The 24899-nt window shown below is 39.1% G+C and overlaps 2 protein-coding genes across 5 annotated transcripts in view; one reads left to right on the forward strand and one right to left on the reverse strand.

Annotated features, from left to right (window-relative positions):
• Pard3b (par-3 family cell polarity regulator beta) overlaps positions 1–24899 on the forward strand; it is a 981002-nt gene that overhangs the window by 752315 nt on the left and 203788 nt on the right. The gene's annotated exons all lie outside the window — the stretch shown is intronic.
• On the reverse strand, positions 2071–3335 carry LOC125618186 (sperm motility kinase-like). The gene is given in 2 exon segments (XM_048808388.1): positions 2071–2294; positions 2297–3335. Coding segments are annotated over 2 exon segments (711 nt in total). The 5' UTR covers positions 2910–3335; the 3' UTR covers positions 2071–2196.

Raw genomic sequence — 24899 nt, forward strand, 5'->3', positions numbered from 1 at the left:
TTGTAATAGCTCCTTCTTCCTCCAGCCACTTAAAGGTAGCAAAATTGACTTGCTGTAAGTTTTATATCCTTTCCTTTCCTTTACTCATCCTCTGGTAGAAGACTTAATGAGTCCTCAGGTGACCATAAAAGTGGAAAGAGAAAAGGAGGAAACACAGACTGTAGGTAATCTACATAGTAGATAAAAATCCTGTGAATCACTGAGAATTGATTGCATGTTAGTAAAATAGGTCTGAGTAGGGATTATGTGTCTTTGACTTGTTTTTGACTCCCATGTAATCTTGGCACCTGTTGATTCAACCATGAACTTACAGTCAGTCCTAATCTTCCTATGTTCCTATTGTTCCTATTGAGAAAATGCCAACCTCCAAGTTCTGTTGTGTTTTCCAAGTGTCTATAAGCTCTTCACTACAAAGCCTGAGATTAATTTGTGGCATTGGGAAATTTTTAATTGGATTAAAGCAGGTACTTACATCCTTGGATAGGCACACATGTGTAATCTTTTGGGAACCTGTCAGCTAAAAACTAAATATACTAATGTAAGCACATTTCCTGAAAGGGAAAACCATAGTTTCAAACAGATTTCAAAAAATATAAAACAAAATGAAGCTTTTTAACCAGCAAGATCATCTACATGACTCCACTAATACTAACACAGTAACCTTGAAAGCCTCCATACCCTGTTTGTTTTAGTCTGAGAGATCTTCCTTAAGATTCCAAAAGCATTCCCTAGACCATGAATTTCGTTAGAGGGAGCATTGAATTATTTTTTCTATATATCTAGCACCTACCACAAAGTCCGATAAATAATAGGTGTTTGATAAATACTTCTTGAATGAATTCAATATTTTTTTTTGTATGTGTGAGGAAGAGAAATTTATTAAGAACCAGCCATGTCTGCCATGCCAGAAACAGGGGACAGTGGAGAGCACGGTGGCCGGGGAAGGGCGTCCCAGGAAGAGGTTTCCCAAGTCTTTCTTGCAGCCCAGGGAGGGAGTGGGTCGGGAGAGCACTTGTCTCCAGGCGTCCTGTCCCCAGCAGGCCCTCCTGACTGGAACCCGTGGGAAGGAGGCCCCTGCAGGTGGCACACCTCTGAGGAGCACATGCCCACCAGATCATTGCCATCTGCCTGAGGGGAAAGACACGGACTGGCCTGAGCATGAGCACATCAAGCTCCCTGTCGGTACCCACCCATGTACAATGGGGTATGTCCTTGGGAAGGCCATTAGGGATGGCGCAGGGACCGCATCAGGATGCACCAACCCACCTGCTTGGCTGCGCACTCATCTCAGCTGGCCACCCTTGCAGGAGACACTCTCTTTCGCAATCCTCCTCTGCATGCCCACCCTCCTGTGATGGGAGCCACCCCGTTTTCCTGTCTGGGCCCCGTCCTGGGGGCCATCACGCAGCAATAGCACATTCCTGTGAGGCAGGCGAGGATCCTCCTGGTCACCCTCCGCCAGGCCTTGGTGCCTTCCTGGGAAGAGCCCCGTGGTCCCGCCTTGGGCTTGCTGCCTGGGGAGGGCCTGTTCTACTCTTGACACTCCCTGGGGGGTTCTGCTGCCCTCTACCTGTGATCTGCAGCCTCCTGACCCAATGCCAGGAGGCAGGGCGGCAAGGTCTTGCTACGGGGCCCTGCCAGGGGCAGCTGGGCCCTGGGCCTGCAGGCTGGGGAGGGCCAGGGCAGGCAGGCTGCCTCCCGTGCTGCCCCTCTGCCAGGGCTGCAGTTGCTCCCCACGAGGCTGCTGCACAGCGCGCACCACCCGCCTGGAGTGAGAGGTGGGCTTGCTGGCGCTCCTCTGGCGGGGCAGGGTGGCTGGGAGAGAACCCGCAGAAGACCTGGGCTGGAGCCCCAAGTGCACAGACCTCCTTTGCACCATGAAGCCCGCCCCCTGCGTGTACTGGTGCCAGAGCAGGAGATAGGTAGCCATGGCTTTGTCAAACTTTCGGGCCTTCAGGGACATCCAGGTGTCGGTGAGGTCAAAACCCAGGTCAAGCATGGCCTTCACCGTGGAGAGGTCTGGGTAGATGGGGAGACACTCCCTGGTACAACTCACAAAAGGCCACTGGCCCCATCTCAGCCACGGGTGCCTCAGGACTTCGGCCAGCCTGGGCCTCTCCTCCAGGTCCATGGTCAGCATCTCGGCCACCAGGCGGACACTCAGGCTGGGAAGGCGCAGGTGCCATGGAGGACTTGCTACCTCAGCACCCCGAGGGTGGTCCCTTTAAAGGGCAGGCGCCCGGTCAGCATGAAGTAGAGGAGGACGCCCAGGCTCCACAAGTCCACCACAGGCCGTCGTACTCCTCCAGGAGGAACATCTCCGGGGCCCAGTAGGTGGGCGTGCCACACACCGTGTCCAGCAGCTCTCCCCGCCTGAACTGGCAGCCCAGGCCGAAGTCGCACAGCTTGATGTGGCTTTGCTCGTCCATCAGGATGTTGTCCACCTTCACGTCCCTGTGCCCGATGCCCTTGGCGTGGCATGTGCGCAGGGCTCTGGCCATCTGCCGGAACAGTCCAGGCGCCTCCTCCTCCTGCAGGCCCACCCTCTCTGGGATGTGCTGCAGCAGCTGGCCCCCACTGGCATACTCCATCACCAGGCACACGCGGTCAGCCGTCTCCATCACCTGGAACAACTGCACCACGTTGGGGTGCTCCACGGCCTTCATGATGTCCACCTCGGCCTGAAGGAAGGCCAGGTCCAGCTCGCCCTTGCGCAGGGTTTTCACAGCCACCTCCGTCCCTGTCAGGATGTGGTGGGCCAGCCTCAGGGTGCTAAAGTTGCCCTGCCCGATGGACCTCAGCACCCGATACTGGCCCGTTAAGGCATCCTCCAAGGATGAGCTGGCCTTGAGGCCCCGCTGGGAGCTCTTGGGCGCCCTACTCTGACTCTCACTACTCTCTCTATGCATCAGGGGCAGCCATGCCACCCAAGGACACTACCTTAAAACAACACAACAAGCAAAACCAACAGACAAAGCAAGACTAAAACAACAACACTCCAAATCAAAGAACCAAACCACACACCAGAACCGCCAAACCACCACACCACCAAATGCACTAAGTAGCTGGGAGTCCGACAGGTCACCACCAAGAGCTTCCTGCATGATGGACGAAGCCCAGTTGCCGCCGCTGCCTTATATAGTGGCCCGCAGAGTGCCCTCACAATGGCCCCTTATGAGGTCACGGCCACAAATGGCCCCGTAGCATCTGGCCTAGGCCCACGCTGCTTCTATCCCTGAGGGTTCTGGCCCCCAGGAACTTGGCCCGGGTCACAACAGGAAGATCAAACTCTAGTAGCCTGTGAATGAGTGCACTCTGTACACCCACAGAGTCTCCTGCACATACCAAAACCTGTAGCGGGTTTCAATGGCCCTGGAGTGTCTGGTCCCAACACCTGCAGCCCCTTTGGCCTTCCACACATAGCACGTCCACCCTCCTTTCTCTGCCGCCCCGGGAAGATTGGTGTCCTAACGTGGTGGCCCTTTACTCACATCACAGCACCCTCACACAATGCCCTGTCCCCTAAGACATCCAGGGCCAGCTGCTTAACTCCAATGGGGCTGAGAGCAAACGTGTCCTAGTCCACATTTCCCCAGAATTTCTGAGACACCTCCCTCTCCAGGAACCCTGGAACCCGCAAGGCAGTGGTTTCAACTATGCAAAGCGATCGAGGACACACCTGTGGGCCACCAATCCTATGCTCCACAAATGGGTCCTGCCGGTGGCACCAAGAAACACAGGTGTGCCCAGAGGCCTTGCCCTGTCACACTCCTGCCTCTCCGTGTCTTAGGCTGGCTGATTTATAGCAACACCTCCATGGGTCCAAGTTCTGGGTTTCCTGGGGTCTGATAAGTCCAAGGTCAGGTTGCCAGGAGATGAGGTGTGTGCAAAGGAATAGCTTCCTTCTCTGTCACTTAGCTTCCTTGCTGTGTCCTCAAGAGGTGGAGGAGGAAGAAGGAGTAAACCCACCACTCAACTCTGCCTGCTCCTTCCCCCCCCACTTCCTTCCTACAGCCTTCCTTTTTTCCTACCTTCCTTCCTTCCTTTCTACTTCATTTCTTCCTTCCATTTTTTAAATTTATATATGACAGCGGAATGCATTACAAATCTTATTACATATATAGAGCTCAATTTTTCATATTTCTGGTTGCATACATAGTATACTCACACCAATTCGTGTCCTCATACATGTTCTTTGGATAATAATGATCATCACATTCAACCATCATTAATTACCCCATGCCCCCTCCCTTCCCCTCCCACCCCTCTGCCCTATCAAGAATTCCTCTATTCTTCCTACGCTCCCCCTCCCTATCCCACTATGAATCAGCTTTCTTATATCAAAGAAAACATTCGGCATTTGGTATTTTGGGGATTGGCCAACTTCACTTAGCGTTATCTTCTCTAACTCCATCCATTTACCTGCAAATTCCATTATTTTATTCTCTTTTATTGCTGAGTAATATTCCATTGTGTATATATGCCACATTTTTTTAATCCATTTGTCTATTGAAGGGCATCTAAGTTGGTTCCACAGTTTAGCTATTGTGAATTGTGTTGCTAAAAATATTGATGTGGCTGTGTTTCTGAAGTATGCTGTTTTTAAGTCCTTTGGGCATAGACCAAGGAGAGGGGTTGCTGGGTCAAATGGTGGTTCCATTCCCAATTTTCTAAGAAATCTCCATACTGATTTCCATATTGGCTGCACCAATTTGTAGTCCCACCAGCAGTGTATGAGTGTGCCTTTTTCCCCACATCCTCGCCAACACTTATTGCTGATTGTATGCATAATAGATGCCCTTCTGGCTGGAGTGAGATGATATCTTAGAGTGGTTTTGATTTGCATTTCTCTAATTGCTAGTGATGAAGAACATTTTTTCATGTGTTTGTTGATTGATTGTACATCATCTTCTGAGAAGTGTCTCTTCAAGTCCTTGGTTCATTTATTGATTGGGTTATTTGTTTATTTTGGTGTCTAGTTTTTTGAGTTCTTTATATACCCTAGTGATTAATGCTCTGTCTGATATGTGAGGAGTAAAGATTTCCTCCCAAGATGCAGACTTTCTATTCACCTCACAGATTGTTTCTTTTGCTGAGAAGAAGCTTTTTAGAGTTCATCCCATTTATTGATTCTTGATTTTAATTCTTGCGCCACAGGAGTCTTACTAAGGAAGTTGGGGCCTAATCCCACATGATGGAGATTAGGGCCTACTTTTTCTTCTATTATATGCAAGGTCTCTGGTTGTATTCCTAAGTCCTTGATCCATTTTGAGTTGGGTTTTGTGCACAGGGAGAGATAGGAGTTTAATTTCATTTTGTTGCATATGGATTTCCAGTTTTCCCAGCACCATTTGTTGAAGAGGCTATCTTTTCTCCAATGCATTTTCTTGGCACTCTGTTTTGGTGCCAATACCTTACTGTTTTTGTTACTATTGCTCTGTAGTATAGTTAAAGATCTGGTCTAGTGATGCCACCTGCTTCACTCTTCCTGCTAAAAATTGCTTTAGCTATTCTGGCTCTCTTATTTTCCAGATGAATTTCATGATTGCTTTTTCTATTTCTATGAAGAATGGCATTAGAATTTTGATCAGAATTACATTAAATCTGTATAGTGCTTTTGAAGTATGGTCATTTTGGTAATATTAATTCTGCCTATTCAATATCTTTATTTTATTTTTATGGGGTGCTGAGGATTGAACCCAGTACCTCACACATACCAGGCAAGCGCTCTACCACTGAGCCACAGCCCCAGCCCATAATTCTGCCTATTCAAGAGCAAGGTAGATCTTTTCATCTTCTAAGGTCTTCTTTGATTTCTTTCTTTAGGGTTCTGTAATTTTCATTATATAGATCTTTCACCTCTTTCATTGGTTCCTAAGTATTTTATCTATCTATCTATCTATCTATCTATCTATCTATCTATCTATTTTTGAGGCTATTGAGAATGGAGTAGTTTTCTTCATTTCCCTTTCTGAGGATTTGTCACTGATATGCAGAAATACCTTTGATTTATGGGTGCTGATTTTATATCCTGCTACATTGCTGAATTTGTTTTCTAGTTATAGAAGTTTTCTGGTGGAACTTTTAGGGCCTTCCAGGTATTGAATCATTTCATCAGCAAACTGTGCTAATTTCAATTCTTCTTTTTCTATATGTATCCCTTCAATTTCTTTCATCTGTCTAATTGCTCTGGCCAGTGTTTCAAGAACTATGTTAAATAGAAGTGATGAAAGAGGGTATCCCTGTCTTGTTCCGGTTTTTAGAGGAAATGCCTTCAGTTTTTCTCCATTTAGAATGATGTTGGCCTGGGGCTTAGCATAGATAGCCTTTATGATGTTGAGATATGTTCCTGTTATCCCTAGTTTTTCTAGTGTTTTGAACATAAATGGCTGGTGTATTTTGTCAAATGCCTTTTCTATGTCTATTGAGATGATCATATGATTCTTATCTTTAAATCTGTTCATGTGATGAATTACATTTATTGATTTCCGTATGTTGAACCAAACTTGCATCCCTGGGATGAAACCTACTTGATTGTGGTGCACAATCTTTTTGATATGTTTTTGCATTCAATTTGCCAGAATTTTATTGAGAATTTTTGCATGTATGTTCATTAGAGATATTGGTCTGAAGTTTTCTTTCTTTCTTTTTTTTTTTTTTTAATGTATTTTTGCCAGGTTTGGAATCAGAGTGATATGGGCCTCATAGAATGAGTTTGGAAGTACTTCCTCTTTATTTATTTCCTGACATAAATTGGAGAGTATTGGTATTAGTTCCTCTTTAAAGATCTTGTAGAACTCGGCTGTTATTCGTCCAGTCCTGGGCTTTTCTTGGTTGGTAGACTTTTGATGGCATCTGCTATTTTGTCACTTGAAATTGATCTTTTAAATTGTGTATATCATCCTGATTCAATTTGGGCAAATTATATGGCTTTAGAAATTTGCCGATCCCTTCAATATTTTCTATTTTATTGGAGAACAGGTTTTCAAAATAATTTCTAGTTATCTTCTGTATTTATGTGGTGTCTGTTGTGATATTTCCTTTTTCATCACATATGTTAGGGATTTGAGTTTTCTCTCTCCTCTTCATCAGCATGGCTAAGGGTCTGTCAATTTTATTTATTTTTTCAAAGAACCAACTTTTTGTTCTGTCAACTTTTTTAATTGTTTCTTTTATTTCAATTTCATTGACTTCAGCTCTGATTTTAATTATTTCCTATCTTCTGCTGCCTTTGGTGTTGATTTGTTCTTCTTTTTCTAGGTCTTTGAGATGTAGTGTTAAATCTTTATTTGTTGACTTTTTCTTCTCTTAAGGAATGAACTCCATGCAGTGAACTTTTCTCTTAGAACTGCTCTAATAGTGTCCCAGAGATTTTGGGACATGTTGTATCTGTGTTCTCATTCACCTTTAAAAACTTTTAAATCTCTTCCTTGATGTCTTCTGTAACCCATTGTTCATTCAGTAGCATATTATTTAGCCTCCAGGTATTGGAGTGGATTTTATTTCTTCTTTTATCATTGATTTCTAATTTTATTCCATTATGATCTGATAGAATGCAGGGTAGAAACTCTACTTTCTTATATTTGCTAAGAGTTGCTTTGTGGCATAGTCTATTGTCTACTTTAGAGAAGGACCCATGTGCTGCTGAGAAGAAAGTATATTCTCTTATTGAAGGTTGGGATATTCTATACATGTCAGTTAAGTCTAAGTTATTGATTGTATTATTGAGTTCTATAGTTTCTTTGTTCAGCTTTTGTTTGGAAGTTCTATCTAGTGATGAAAGAGATGTGTTAAAGTCACCCAAAATTATTGTGTTGTAGTCTATTTGACTCTTGAACTTGAGAAGGGTTTGTTTGATGAACATAGTTGCTCCATTGTTTGGGGTATATATATTTATAATTGTTAAGTCTTGTTGGTGTATGGTTCCCTTGAGCAGTATGTTGTGACCTTCTTTATCCTTTTTGATTGACTTTAGTTTGAGGTCTACTTTATTTGATATGAGGATGGAAACCCCTGCTTGCTTCCGCAGACCATGTGAGTGGTATGATTTTTCCCAACTCTTCACCTTCAGTCTGTGAATGTCTTTTTCTATGAGATGAGTCTCTTTGAGGCAGCATATTGTTGGGTCCTTTTTTTTTTTTAATCCAATCTGCTAGTCTCTGTCTTTTGATTGGTGAGTTTAGGCCATTAACATTCAGGGTTATTATTGAGACATGATTTGTATACCCAGCCATTTTTATTTATTATTGGTATTTAATGTGACTTGGTTTCTCTTCTGGTTAGATTTTCCTTTAGTGTAATCCCTTCCTCTGCTGATTTTCATCATTGTTTTTCATTTCCTCTTCTTGGAATACTTTGCTAAATATGTTCTGTAGTGCAGGCTTTCTAGTTGTAAATTCTTTTAACTTTTGCTTATCATGGAAGGTTTTTATTTCATCATCAAATCTAAAACTTAGTTTTGCTGGATATAAGATTCTTGGTTGGCATCTATTTTTTTTTCAGAGCTTGGTATATGTTGTTCTATTATCTCCTGGCTTTGAGGGTCTGGGTTGAAAAATCTGCTGAGATACAAATTTGTCTCCCCTTTATGTGATCTGATTCCTCTCTCTTGCAGCTTCTAAGATTCTGTCCTTATTCTGTATGCTAGGCATTTTCATTATAATGTGTCTTGGTGTAGATCTATTGCAATTTTGTACATTTGGTGTCCTATAAGCCTCTTGTATTTGGTTTTCCAATTCGTTCTTCATGCTTGGGAAATTTTTGATATTATCTCATTGAAGAGATTGTACATTCCTTTGGTTGGAAACTCTGTGCCTTTCTCTATCCCAATAACTCTTAGATTTGGTCTTTTGATGCTATCCTATAATTCTTGGATGTTCTATTCATGGTTTCTAACTTTCTTCTCTGTGTGGTCAACTTTATTTTCTAGATTGTAAACTTTGTCTTCATTATCTGATGTTCTTTCTTCCGGCTTGATCTCCCACAGGTGTTCTGCTGGTCACCAAAGGCTAGGCTCTGGAGGTCTCTGCTCCTCAGGGGGAGGGGTAGACCAAGTGTGTTGTGTGCCTGGGCCCTGCATTTTTAGGCTATAGAGATAGTAAGAAATCTGATCAGCTTATGTTGTTCCTGAGATGTATAATTTAATTAGTTTGCAGGAATTCATAGAATTTGTCATATATCAATTAATTAGCTAATAAATCACCAAATGCCAACAAGTCTATATAGTACTTTTTCCCTAGTACTTTCAACATTTATACCATGAACCTTCTTGTCCTAAATCCCTACAGCTTGTATTGGTGAGCAGTGGGAATACAGTATCCTCCCCCTATTTTGCTACCTAAGAAAAGGAAGGTTGGACTGGTTTTGTATGAAACCATGCAGAATGAAATCACAGGAATTTTTACTTCAGGATTTTAAACTTTAGAAACAAAATCTAAACTATACACACACACACACACACAAATGTTATTTTGTGGAATTGACTATTCTAGTTCTGCTGATTTATAAATTTCTACAATGGACCCTCTGAAGGATACATTGATAATTCATGTGTGGTACTCAAAAAACATACTTAGGTAGAAATTGGAAGCTTGGTATGATCCTGCTTCATCTACAAAGTGGTACCCAGGAACTCCAGCCTGTACTGATCTTCATTATACATTCTATAATGGTTACTATGAAAGTGGCTCATCCTTCTTTTGTGTATTTTAATTCTGATACCCCTGGATCAACATGAGCTGGGATCTAAGCAAATAGGTAACCAAGAGTTAAAAAGCTCAGTAAGTTACACTTAAGGTAAGTACATTGATTTGAAAGTTATTTTTAATATATAGATACATAGGTAATTAGACACCCCAATATTTGCAAGCTGGGATCCTGAATTTTGTTTTTATATACTTTACATTTGGGCCATAGAGTATTATTTTCTTTTAAATCTTAGCCAATATTTAAAAATTATAATATTTCACAAAAATGGACCTAATTTGTTGGTTTGATTTTTTTTCATGTTTTAAAAGCTCATAGAAATCACTGGTTCAAATTTAAAACTTCCCCTGTAAATCTCAAATGCTTCCTTGAATTTAAATCTCACCATGGACTTTCACATTTCCTAAAAATTCTTTTTTTAAATTCAAAATTTTAATTCTATGGTATTACAAAACCAGGAATCATATTCTGTCTTTCACCTGTGAAAATGTTACTATTAACCCACGTATGTTCAACAAAACTGGCATTGAGCTGTTGTTTGGGAGGAATGATGGATTTATGCCGCTCGGTCCTCATTTTCTTGGCAAGTGCCCTTTTGACCACTGGCATGCATTTGTAATACTGTCTGGGGTTTGAAGCAGAGCCTGTGGTTATGGAATAAGTCCAAGCTAACTGGCCCACACAGGGGAGCCAACCCATGACCTTGACCCCATTACCACACTGTTCTAACCAATTGAGCTAAATAATTGAGTAATTGTTTCTTAGAAATCTGATCAATCAGATGGCATATAATAAGAGTCTGTCTGTGGACAGGGGTGAGGATGTCATTGGAAAGGGAGCTTAAGATAATGGGACAGTTATCAAGTCCTCACATGGGTTGGTGTATTATATTTGGCCTAGTAGTCATTAAATTGGACTTTGTCATTATAACTAATTGCATTTCTGGGCAAATGAAACTTAGTGGGAAAAAAACTAAACTCTTATTGAGTAGGTTTTCTTTTCAAGGATTCAGAATTTCTGGTTAATAATTGATAACATATGTGCAAACAATTGGGGAACCTAACTGGATGGAAAGAACTTTGTACTAAATTGAGGGATTCAAGCCCCTGTTTGGTACCAAATACCATTGTGACCTTAGACAGGTCACTTGGATTTCTGAGCTTTGAGAGGGATTAGCTAAACAAGATCTCAAAGATCCCTACAACCCTAAAAGGCGCTATATATATATATATCTTTATTAAAAAAAAGCACATGGAAATTTTTTTATAGATAATGAAACAATATTTCAAAAATACTTATTGACTAAATATATTTTTGAATTATATGAGTGCTTGCATAAAATCAATATATGATGTGCATATTTCACACAAAATCCAATGTAAATGTAATACATAAATAAATACATAAACCATATTTTTACATAGTACGTGATGGGTTCTTAATGGCATTTTACATTTGAAAGTATGTATGAATGACCTTAAAATTTTGCTTTCTTATCATATAATTATTGTTATAGGTATAACATATGAATAAATTACTTTGGAGTTATTATTCATGAATCTTTTATTTGTGATTCATTAATGTGGCCCTTTTAGAATTGCCCCTCCTCCCCAACTTCCTAAATTTAGATGAAACACTTTACGTGTAGGCTTTTTCCACCAAATTGTGCATTTGCTAGTTCTTATTTCTTTTCTTTCTTACTAATGCACTCAAATATTACTTTTATAGAACTGAGATAATGGTTGGATTTATTGTTCTTTTATCCAAACTGATTCTTCCATTGCTGCATTGACTGGATTAGTGAGCACACAGAGATCAGTGGAATGGGTCCTAGAGAGTGTTAGGGTCGGTGTAAAATGAATGACAACAGCTTAGTCACACTTGAAAAAATATATTGGCTTGGGTTTCCAAATAACCTTCCAAAATGAAAAACACAAATACTGTGGGTTTCTACAGAATCAAATATGACTGTAATGTTTATAAAAAGGATTAGTTATTGGAAGTCACTTCAATATTAGGTGGTGAAGTTTAGAAAGACTAAAAATGGGGAGACCAGAAGCATTAAATCCAAAGCCAAATACAGGTTGCAGATGTTCTGGATAATGGTTGCCAATCCCACTGTCTTCTGGGTGATGCTGCTGGTGAGTCCCTCACTGGTCATCCAAAGCCCTTCAGAAACCCAGACTGACAGTTTTTATGCATTCTGTAAGATGCCTCTGTCATCTAAATAACCACATAGCCAGGCAAAAGTGAAGTTTTCAATACCATTCTTTTATGTGATGTGTACAGAATTGATCTGATATTTTAAAATAGCCCCAGAGACAAGAAAGCACTTCAGATTAATTTACTTGTTTGAGAGTATCCCACATTTATTTTTAAAGATGTGTTCACCAGACCCCCTCTGGCACTCCACTTGGGGCTCAGACCTCTGATTTATATAATTAGGTGCTTTTTTAGGGTTATGCATTTAAGTACATGTACTCAAAATTCTAGCACTGGTTTCTTTTGTTGTTTTGTGAGAATGCTGGCAGCCATCTTGTTCTGTACAATAGTATCAAGAATCTTCGGGAATTATTCATCTGTGGTATCAAAGAAAGGTAAAATTAGCCATTGATACAGGAAGGGGAGAACAAGAAAATATACTTACAAAGCAGAAGAGTAGTTTCACAGTCTAGTGGACAAGCAAATAGGAGCCCAATGCTTTGGACAGATATAAATCAATTTCTGATTTCTCTGGTCAAATTGTAAACCATCGCTGTGCTAGGTGACTATACATTTCCAGGCAAAAGTGCACTTTTATGATTGTGTGTTATTTGTAATTCTTTCTGAATTATGGGTGATTAGAAAACCTTATCAGAAATAAAGTTGTTGTCATTGTTGTTTAATTCTCAGTATATAGTCTCTGGAGAATGGTATTATATTGACTTTTATCAAGTTATTTTAAAATCTCATGGGAAATCTATTCCTATGAAAAATATCTGTTTTGGGGAAGCCCCTCTGGACAGAGGGAAACTATTGATCTCCTGACAGCCCTTGAGTGGTTGTCACTGAGCCAAGTTCCTTTGGCATGGTGTTGTGGGACCTGGATGGTACCTGTAATATTTACTGTGTTGCTCATTTAAAACCATTTATTTCTCGTAAGTGGAGTAGTGGTAACTTTGTCTTTCTCTCCTTACTTTCCTAATTTTTAAACTCAAAGGGGAAACTATGGAAAGGGAAGTTTCTAAACTTTTAAAAAATGAATGGAGACCCTTATCATCAACACAGATTTGAAAATTTTCATGAAACTTGTGCTTTTCTGGATCTAGAAGAGTCAAAGTATTATGTAGAATTTCGTTGATACATTCAGGATGTAAAATTTTTTCTTCTCAGTTTATTCATGTTCAGAATCAATTTTATTTTATGGCTTATTCTTAAGGGACTTAAAATAGAAAGGGATATTAGTTAACTTTACTCTAAATCTAACACAAAAATATTGAAATTTTATCCCTGGCCTTATAAACTAAGTTAGAGATTATATTATTTAATTACCTCTTTCTCCAGAAAAAAAAAGTCTTCTGTGAAAGAGGAAAGATGGAGATATTATTGTTTGGAATTCTGTTAAGGACAGGATGAAATCTAATGACACAGATGGGTAATGTCAGAGCTCTGGAGGACATGGTAACTGCCTCACACACATTTTTACTTGAAACCTAAGATTAAGGAGACTTAATGTCTGAACCTCTGAAATTAAAGGTCTAAGTGTGAGATAGACATCAGGGTTTTTATAGAGGACATCTTGCAGATTAATCATCTTTAATGATGGCTTTGGTTTTAAATTTCATGCTTGAGTCTGGCCTGGCATTTCTGAAAACAGGGTGCTTATACAATATGAAAGAACTGGTCTTCCTATAACCCTGAGATGACTCAGTGTCCCCATTGGACTGGGATAGCCAGGTATTCATTACCTTTGCCAGGTAAGCAACTGTCTGTCCCCTGTTTGGTTTCACTATGGCTGTTGAAAATGGGGCTGCAGCTACCTTGCCTCCACACCTAAATTAAGCTAGTTAGGTGATTTGAGAGTCTACAGGGAGAGAAGTTTTTAGATTGGGAGCTTTCTGGTGGGAGAAAATGCTGAGTTAGGAGACACCCTTGGGTCCTCCTTCTAGAATAGAGGATATGGAGAAAGACACAAGTGGTATATCTTTCCTGAAATCCTGACCCCATATTTGATTCAGCTTAACAGCTGTTAAGTTTTTAGTATATATCTTTCATTAAGAATGAGGGTAGAAACCGTGTTTAGCTAATTGGACACAAGAAGGTGATTGCATATATTTGTTGAATGAATACAACAGGAATATTTGAAGACCCAGATTCAACCCTTGAGTCGCTCACACTTAAGCCAAGATTGAAATAGCATCCTATCCTATATACAGCTGCTAGCATCTGCACTGACCCTCCCCATCACCACATTCTCTCTCTGAATCCATTCCCCATCTAGTGTTGACTAAAGATAAATATGCCCATGCAAGGTTGTTTTGCTTAGCAAAAATGTTATGCGTATTATAAAAAACATTAAATACGAGTTCTAATGAATTGCAAGATCTCAGAAAATAATCCCCAAGTTTGCCTCCATTCAAAATTGCTTTTTCTCCTACAGCAAGAAAAAAGAAGAAGAAGAAGAAGAAAAGAAAAGAAACAAAAACAAAATTTCTAAAAACCAAAATTAAGAGAGCTTTCACCTTTTTAAGAAGTTTCAAACTTAGTAACATCTTAAAAATCAATATAACAACTCTTTTTCATTATTTAAGTTTCTCTTACCAGATCTATCATGAATTAATTACTTTGCTTCTTTTGTATTTGTACAATAAATGCTTGACAAAAAAAAGTCATATAATTTTAGATTTTTATGGCACAATGGAAAAGTTTCCCACCCAAAGGGAAAAAAAACTCTGATGTTCTCATTGTCTTTTAGGGGCAGATTTTACACAGTAAAAATAAAAAAGAATATGAAAAGAAAAAAAGATCTGGTTATACTTTATGAAGAAGGTTTAGAATATATAGTACATAAAAGAACATTATGTGAGCTAGAGAGGGTTAACACTTATGTTCTTAATTTCAAATTTCAGATAAATATGATTTTAGCTTTGATCCTTCCTGGACTAATTCTTTTGTCACTCAACTAATTAATTCAGTATGCTAGAGAAAAGATGCTAATTTGGGCATCAAAGAAGTGATAATTTTTTTTTGTTTAATCAGAGTTATAAAGATAAGTTTTACTCCCATTAGATTGGGTCTGGAGTGCAATCATTTATTCTCATTCAGTACAGATGAATTCTATAGAAAATATGCCCTGTTTCTCTTAGCATCTGAAGATGGAGCATCAGCATTCAGGAAACCTCTATAAAACAATTCTTTGCATAGTCATTATAAATATATATGAATGCAGTTTCTTTATATCATCTATACATAAGGAATTAGACACTATCACCTATTCTTTCTGATGATAGATTATATACCCATAGCATGTATGTTAATTTGTGCTGTTGGAATGTAAGTCATATTTGACATTTTGCCTAATGATTAGAGTCAAAGCCTCTCCCAAATTTTTAAGTGAGCCCTCTCTAAATCTGATTTCCTTGATACGAATCAGTTTTTCCCTTCCCAGGCAATTTGTTGAGATGACCCCACCTGCCTGTGAATGGTAACTTCAGAGCCATTTCCTGTGGATGGGGGCCATTTCCTTCTGCAGGATGAATCTGGTCAGTTTGGAGCATACCCAGAAAGGTTGGGCATGGGAAAGCCAAGGTGGTTGGGAACCTCCAGCAGTTGATGGAAAACAAGTTTAGAAATGAGGTGTGATTTGGTCTCCAAACACTCTTTCCTTTCCTAGGTTTTGGGTTTCCAGGGCACTGGAGGTAGACAAAGGGAAGGAAAAAGGAAGAAAGATGTGTTAAGGGGTGTACCCATGAGAAGGATCTATCTAGCTCTTGACTGAAGTCAGAATTCTAGCCATGTGATCTGTTTGAATTAGTATAAGAGTGCTATGTAGTTTTTTGTATACTCTGGATATTAGGGCTCTATCTGAAGTGTGAGGAGTAAAGATTTGTTCCCAGGGTGTAGGCTCCCTATTTACCTCTCTTATTGTTTCTTTTGCTGAGAAAAAACTTTTTAGTTTGAGTAAGTCCCATTTGTTGATTCTAGTTATTAACTTTTGTGCTATGGGTGTCCTATTGAGGAATTTGGAGCCCGACCCCACCGAATGTAGATCGTAGCCAACTTTTTCTTCTATCAGACGGCGTGTCTCTGATTTGATATCAAGCTCCTTGATCCATTTTGAATTCACTTTTGTGCATGGCGAGAGAAAGGGATTCAGTTTCATTTTGTTGCATATGGATTTCCAGTTTTCCCAGCACCATTTGTTGAAGATGCTATCCTTCCTCCATTGCATGCTTTTAGCCCCTTTATCAAATATAAGATAGTAAGAGAACAAACAACCCAATCAACAAATGGGCCAAGGACCTGAACAGACACTTCTCAGAGGAGGACATACAGTCAATCAACAAGTACATGAAAAAATGCTCAACATCTCTAGCTGTCAGAGAAATGCAAATCAAAACCACCCTAAGATACCATCTCACTCCAGTAAGATTGGCAGCCATTAGGAAGTCAAACAACAACAAGTGCTGGCGAGGATGTGGGGAAAAGGGTACACTTGTACATTGCTGGTGGGACTGCAGATTGGTGCAGCCAATTTGGAAAGCAGTATGGAGATTTCTTGGNCATTCCCCTTTCCTAACAGAGTGCTGCTTTAGTAATCTCAGAGTGTAGTTTCCACTTACTACAACAATGCTCAACGAAAGTTACTATCCAGTGACTCACAAATCCCTTAACAGATTCTTACAAATCAGCCTTCCAGAGGCTCTTGTCTTCATTTTTAGGAATATTGGCTATTGGCAACATGAGTTTCCTTTGCTGACTTTCTGGACCATTGAGAATTACCTTCAGTGTGCTTGGTATTTCCATGTACATTGTGTTTTCCAGCCCCTTTGTGTGGCAAAAGCAAATTAGCTCAAGGATTCACCATGGCTGAATTCAGCCAGAGAGCTTCTTAAGACTACCCAGCAGATGCTTTATCCACTTAGGCAGAAATCCTAGAAGGTTATAGGAACACCTTGCTTTTTAATCATAAAAAGAAACATCAACATATTTGAGATCTGAAGATTCCCTGCTTTGGAATGAATAGTTGCCATGACCACCAATTTAGGAATTAGATCCTGGGAATGAGTGACAGTTCAGAGAAAAGTTGCTGCCTAAGGGTAGGTGGGAAGGTTAGTCTTAGGGGAAATAGTAGATAAAGATGTCAGTGGGATTAAACAGGTTTTTTTTGTTTTTATACAGCTTCTCATTGCTTTAAAAACTTTTATAAAGTCAATGTCTAAACAATTAGAAATTTTTAATTAGAAATCTTAATTTCAAGATTCTTGACTTTAATATTGACTTTTCCCTCAATATATTAAAACATCAACTCACTCTACTTCTTTGCATGACAAGGAGTGGACTTTTAGAGCTTAAAATACAGTCCTACTGTTGTGAAAAGCATTCTGGGTTTCATAGTGTGCTTGGTATTTCCATATACATTGTGTTTCACAGTCCCTTGGTGTGGCAAATGCAAATTAGCTTCTTAAGAGCCATGTGTCTTAGTCTGTTATCTGTTGCTACAATAAAAGACATGAATCTGGGAAATATCTAAAAAGTTTTATTTAGTTCACAGTTCTGGGCATCCAAGAACATGGACTCAGCTTCTAGTAGCAGCCTTGTATTGTATCAGATTATGGCAGAAAAGAGGAAAAAAGATGTGGGTGCATGCAGAAGGAGCAGGTGTGCATGAGATAGAAGAGAGGCTGACCAACTCTCTTGATAGCTAGTTTAGTCCTGTGAGACCTAACTCACTCCTGTATGACCTAATTCAGTCTCAAGAGAACTTACCCAATCTCTTGAGAAAGATATATATGCATTCATGGTGTGATGCCCCCATGACCTAATCACCTCCTATCAGACACCACCTGCTTTAAAGTTTCTACCACCAAGCCTGTAGCACACGAGTCTTTGGGGGACACACCACATGAAACTTTGGGGGACATACCATGTCCAAACCACAGCATCATGGCAGTCAAGCATATGGAAAATTTTAAAATTGTAATATTTTTCCTACTTAATCAAGATTAGCTTGCAACACATATAAATCTGTTCATTATTCTATCAATAGTATTATCATAAAAGTCAGTAATGTCCTTAGGTACCCCCGAAAAGGGGGAAGGGAGATTTGATTCTCTAATTGGTCAATTTCCACTGAATTTTTATCAGATTCATTAACTCTCAAGTACAATGGGAACCACGTGAACTAAAAAAGGAAAGTCCTTTGTGATATAAATTTTAGAGAGAAGCAATAGTTTAAGTGCAAAACCATATAAAATTATAATACATGGAAGTTAATTTCATCAGCATATGCATATGCTAATTCAGAGCCCAATTTAGAATAAATCAGACAACAGAAACCTTTTATGGGTGGATGTCAGAATAAACTATGGAGATAATAGTCAAAGGCCTGTGAACTTCTCTGCCCCCATATTTTGCTTGAGCTATTTCAAATTGTATAATTTATAAAATGATAAGGAAATATCATGCATAGTCTGTAAAACAGCTAGTTACAGGGTGGAAAAACCATTATCCAAGTCCAGAAAATGTTACGATCGTGAGTTTATTCATTTCTACATCTGATTTTGTTCTATAAATTTCTAACTTTGATATTAGTGGTGACCTAATTTTGTAGCCTTTTCTAAATGTATCAAAGACATTTACTGATTTTAGCAGGAGAAAAATTTACTTTGTTTCAAATGTTTCTGCTGTTTTTAGATTTATAATTTACCACTAACTTGAAACAAGAGCATATGAACTTTTCCCCCCCAACTTTTGGTCCTCCTAAGATGGCTTTTATATTATATGCATCAAGTGGAAATGGAAGGTCTCATGGTAATAACTACATAAACTGCCCAGTGGAGTCTAGCAGGAAGCTGGACAGAGGCTAGACTTGGAATAGACCTGAAGCAGAGCTGTACCTACTGTGTACAGGAATCAATTTATCAGCTTATATGTGGGAGTTGGGGAAAAAATGGAAGTCAGTCTTACCTATGAAACCCATTTCTCTCATCCATATTACATCATATTGACTGATAAATTAATTATGTACAAGTGCCTTCCCTTCCCCTTTATCAATTCTGTAAACAAACTAATTGTCTCAGCAACGGCTCTGAATCTCCTCCCTCCCATGTAAGGGAGGTGCTGTATATCTCCATCCTCTTCCCCTTTATCAAGAACTTTATTCTCCTGTGTCAGTTTTCATAGCAGCATTATTCCCAATAAGCAAAAGGTAGAAGCAACCAAATCTCCATTGATGGATAAATGGATAAAACACACAGTGGAATATCATTTGGCCTTTAAAAGGGAAGGAAAATCTGATACATGCTATAACATAGGGGAACCTTGTAAACCTTATATTAAGTGACATAGGCCAGACACAAAAGGACAATTATTGCATGATTCTGCTTACACAAAGGACCTAAGATAGTCAAACTTATAGAAAGCAAAATCATAGTTACCAGGAGCTGGATGAGGGGGAAAATAGAGAGTGTTCCCGTTGAATGAATATAGAGTTCCAGTTTGGAATAATGAAAAATTCTGCAGATCGATGGTGGTGAGTGTTACACAACAGTGGGAATTTACTTGATGCCACTGAACTGTACATTTAAACATCATTTAGGGCTGGGGTTGTGGCTTAGTGGTAAAGCACTTGCCTGGCATGTATGTGTGAGGCACTGGGTTCAATTCTCAGCACCACATATAAGTAAATAAATAAAGGCCCATCGACAACTAAAATAATATGTCTACATATAAAAGTTTTTAAAAAATCATTTAAGTAAAAATTTTGTGTATTACAAATACAATGAAAAATAAAATAAGAAAAATAAAAAATAAAATAACCTTATTTTCCTCTCTCCTCCATCTCCAACCTTTCTGTTTCTCTTTTTAACTGGTGAACAAAGGTTCCTTGGTAACCAAAATTGAAATACTTCAGCATTCTCCTCTACCTCTGGCTACCACCCCACCAGTTAATGCCTCCAAATGGCTGTACAGACACTTGTAGTTACCTGCCATCATTCCTGAGATCACACCCACCTGACTGCTGCTCACACCTCTGCACTGAACCTCACCTAGGCTATGAATGGTTTTGTGTCACCAAATCCAGTGATCGCTTCTCAATCCTCACCTGGACTTCAGAACAGTCCTCCCATCTGTAGACCAGGTTCTCCTTGCAGTAATCATCTCAGACTCTTTTGTAACCACATTCTTCTGGTTTTCTTCCAAGTTCTCTGACTAGGAAGAAAGTTCTTTGTTTCTCTTTTGCCTGTCTTCCTCCTCCATCTAATCTTTAGATACTATGGTTCCTTAGGGCTTAGGCCTGGGCCCATTCACTTGGATTTCCCAAAGACATATTAAAATCATCAGGTTTGCTTTCTTTATTGAAGCATTATAATCATACACACCAGTGGAATTCTATGTGACATGTTTATACGTGCACACAACATTATAATATGATTAGTCAATTTTGTTCTCCAGTACCTCTCTACTCCCTTCTCAGGGCCCCTTCCTCTATTCTACAGATCTCCTTTCTATTTTTATGAAATACACACATACACATACACACACACACACACACACTTTTTTCTTTTCCCTCTCTAACTTCCACATATGAGAGAAAACATGCAACCTTTGGTGTTCTGAGTTTGATCCATTTTGCTTAACATCATGCTCTCAAATTCCATCCATTTTCCTGCAAACGACGTAAGTTCACTCTTATTTGTGGCTGAATTAAACTCCACTGTGTATAAATATCATATTTTCTTTATCCATTTATTCAGTAATGGATACCTAGGCAGTTTCTATAATTTAACTATTGTGAGTTGTGCTGCTGTAAATATGATCATGCATGCATTGTTATAGTGTGATGACTTTTGTACTTCAGGATAATCCTGAAGATGGGTATAACCTGGTCATATGGTAAACACAGTAATTGTGCTAATTTACATTCCCAAATGCTGTGTAAAAGAGTTTCTTTTTACATACATCCTTGACAGTATTTATTATTATTTGTATTCTTAACAACTCATTCTAACTGGGATAAGATAAAACCTCAGTGTAGTTATGATTTGCATTTCCCTAATTACTAACATGATGAACATTTTTTCATGTATTGATTGTCCATTTGTATTCTTTTGAGAAATGTCTCTTTAGCTCATTTGTCCATTTATTGATTGAGTTATTTGGGATTTGGGGTGGTAAGTCTTTGACTTCTTTATATATTCTGGATATTAATCCTCTGATAGAAGAGGAGCTGGCAAAGATTTTCTTCCATTCTATAGATTCTATTTTTACATTTTAATTACTTCTTTTGCTTTTTAAATTTGATGTCATCTCATTTATTAATTCTTGGTATTATTTCCTGAGCTTCATTATCTGCACATACATATTATTAGTGTTGACCCTATATTTTATTAATAGTGTTTGCAAAATTTCTGGTCTAATTCTTAGGAGTTTGATCTATTTTGAGTTTACTTTTGTGCAGGGTGAGAGATATGAATTTAGTTTCATTCTTCTACATGTGGATATCTGGTTTTCCCAGCACCACTTGTTAAAAAGGCTGTCTTTTCTAAAATGTATGTTTCTAGCACCTTTGTCAAGGATCATATGATTGTATCTCTGTGGGTTTGTCACTGTATCTTCTACTCCATTAATCTGTGTGTCTGTTTTTATACTAAGACCATGCAGTTTTTGTAACTAGAGCTCTGTAGTATAATTTTTAAAAAATTTTTGTTTTAATTAGTTATACATGAAAGTAGAATGCATTTATGCACTTTGATATATCATACATAGGTGGGATATAATTCCTCATTTTTCTGAGTGTACATGTTGCAGAATCATATTGGTCATGCAGTCACATATATACATACAGTAATAAATTCTGTTTCGTTCTATTATCTTTCCTATCCCCACAACCTCTCCTCTTCCCTCCCATCACTTCCCTCTACCTAATCTAAGGTAACACTACTCCTCCCTAGTGCCCCCCACCTTATTGTGAATTAGTATCCTCATATTATCTATAATATAATCTAAAGTTGAATAAGTTGGATGTTGATTTTTTCCCCCTTAAAATTGCTTTGGCTATTCTGGGTCTTTTATTCTGTATGAATTTTTAGACTTTTTTTTCTAGTTCTGTGAAGACTGTCATTGGTATTTTGATGGGGATTACATTAAGTCTATACATTGCTTTTGGTAATGTGGCCATTTTAACAATAATAATTATGTCTATCTATGAATATGGTAGGTATTTCTGTATTCTAGTGTCTTCTTCAGTTTCTCTCTTTAGTGTTCTATAATGTTAGTTGTAGAGGGCTCTCACCTTCTTGGTGAGGCTTATTCCTAGGCATTGTATTTTTTTTTCTGAGGACTTTGTAAATAAAATTGTTCTGGTTTCTTTCTCAGCAGATTTATTACTGATGTATGGGAAAGCTATTGATTTTTGTAAATCATTATATTTAAAATTGAACTTTTTGCTGCCTTTCAATTGAATAACCATTTCCAAATCACTGTCTTCTCTGTCCTCAACAGCCACTTCTCTACCCATTCTCCTGCAGTAGTCCCCAATCAGCTTAGTGCATTTGCTTATTTTGCTTTTTATTTACTGATTTTTTTAACTTCATCAAACAACATTCTTTTAAACATTCTCATAACACTTTATGACTTCTTCTCAAAATGTCTTGGTTACTCCTCTGTTTCTCTTTAAGTTTACCAGTTTTCTCACTTGGTTTCTCTGTGGCCTTAAATCATTGAGAAATGATCTACCATGACTCTTAAACTATACCCCAAGCTTCTCACACCTGCAATCCATGACTTTCCCATCCATCTGTGTCTCCCCTCTGCTCTCCTGGATATAACCACCTGGCCTTCTTTCACCACTTGGAAGACCAAGCCCATTTGCTACTTCCTCCTCCTATGAGCTTTTCACCTGTCCTGCTTGTCTGGAGCCTCTCGCCCTTGTAGTCTCAGTTTAAATTATTTTTCCTTATTGAGGCCTTCCCCTATTATCAATTCTCCATTGTTGTCTCTCCCAGGACAATAGTCTTAGCACTTTCACAATTTGTGATTTTATATTTATGCTTATTTGGTGAGTGCTCTGTTAAAGTGTAAATTCTATGAAGATAGTGTGTAGTTTGCATCTCAACCCAGTATGAACCTTTTTATGGTTTTGAAGTGGCATCCCCCCAAAACTCATGTGAAATAATGTAAGAAGTTTTAGAGGAGAAATCATTGGGTTATAGCCTTAACCTAATCAGTGGATTAATCCCTGATGGGGTGAACTGAGTGGTGGCCAGAGGCAGGTGGGATGGGTCTGGAGGAGGCTGTTCAGTAGCTATGTGGTGTGTATTTTGTATTGGGGAGTGGAGTCTCTCTCTGCTTCCTGATCACCAAGTGAGCTGCTTCCCACTGCCACACTCTTCCACCACGATGTTCCTCCTCACCTCCAGCCCCAAGGAAAGGCACCTGCTGTCTATGGATTGAGACCTCTGAAACCATGAGCCCCCAAGTAAACTTTTCCTCCTCTAAAATTGTTCTGGTTAGTTCCTTTAATCACAGTGGTCAAGAAGTTGACCAAAACAAACCTATACCCAGTGCCTCTGACTTTCTGACACATAGAAGATGCCTAATCAATATTTTTAAATGAATAAATGAAAGGAAGAAGAAAGAAAAGAAAAGAGGGAGGGAGGAAGGAAACAAAAAGAAGGAGGGAAAAAGGGAGGGAAAGTGTTCTGTGACGCTGTTTTATATAACCTCTCTAGAAACCAACAGGGGCAGGAGTTTTAAGCATATTTATAATTCATGAAAATCTGAATTTACATAAAGAATATGTTGAAAGGTGATTTTTCTACTTTACCGGAAGATCTATCATAAGATTCTATAAACAGGCTACCCAGGTACATGTAAAATAAGATTTTATTGATTGAAACCATATGTTTGCACAGAGTTTTTCAGAAAAATATCTTTTATATAAAGCAAGGTTGACCTATAAGCAATTTCCTTAAGGCACCTCCCCCAGAGTGGTCAACCCTCAAATGTCTGAGGTAATAGATAATGGGAGGCATGGAATGCAGGGGATATTGGAAACCCTGGAGGGCAGAGCTGTAATTGTAGCCAGTCAGGGTCCCCATAACTTTTCTCCCAAAAATAGCTAATGGGGAGATGAACCCCAAGTCTCTTTTCTTTATTTCAGGGAGGTGAGGATGGCTGTGGTGTGGCCCCCAAAAGGGTTGCTAAGAAAGGAGAACAAAGGCTGGTAAAAGGAAGCAAACTGGTTCTTTCCTCTGATGCCCCTAACTGCCACTCCCCACTACTACTCCTATGACAAAGTCCTCTGACTGCAAAATTGGAGAAACACGTCAGTACACTTAGAAATAGATCCCAGTTAGCTTCTCTAGGTCTCTCCTCATATTAACAGAGTGGGCAATCCTTTTGAAAATTATTTCATGATTCTGTTCTTAAATCTACCTAAGGTTTACGAAATAAGGTAACTGGTAGCCATTCTCTTCAACAAAATAAATTTTACAGCAATTTCTGCCCTTATTAATTGAAAATTTAATGAAAGGTCATGAACTTTAAATCAAAACATTTATAATATTTTTGAAAGTTGTTGACTTATTGATGGTTCTTTTTTTAAAAAATATTTTGTTGAGGATTTTTTGGTTTATTTTATTTATTTATTTTTTTAAGAGAGAGAGAGCAGAGAGAGAATTTTTTAATATTTATTTTTTAGTTTTCGGTGGACACAACATCCGTATTTTATTTGTATGTGGTGCTGAGGATCGAACCCAGCGCCCCGCCCATGCCAGGCGAGCGCGCTACCGCTTGAGCCACATCCCCAGCCCAACTTATTGATGGTTCTTGCTAGATTAAAAAAAAGAAAGAAAGAAAAGAAAACCCATACTTGTAGAATCAACTTAAAACTAATATTTTATTCCTTTCTCCCCCTGCCCCCCCCCTTTGGTACTGGGGATTGAAATCCAGGGGCGCTTACCATTGTGCCACATTCCCAGCCCATTTAT

This window comes from Marmota marmota, unplaced genomic scaffold, assembly GCF_001458135.2.
Source record: "Marmota marmota marmota unplaced genomic scaffold, marMar, whole genome shotgun sequence".
In the NCBI taxonomy this organism is placed as follows: domain Eukaryota; kingdom Metazoa; phylum Chordata; class Mammalia; order Rodentia; family Sciuridae; genus Marmota; species Marmota marmota.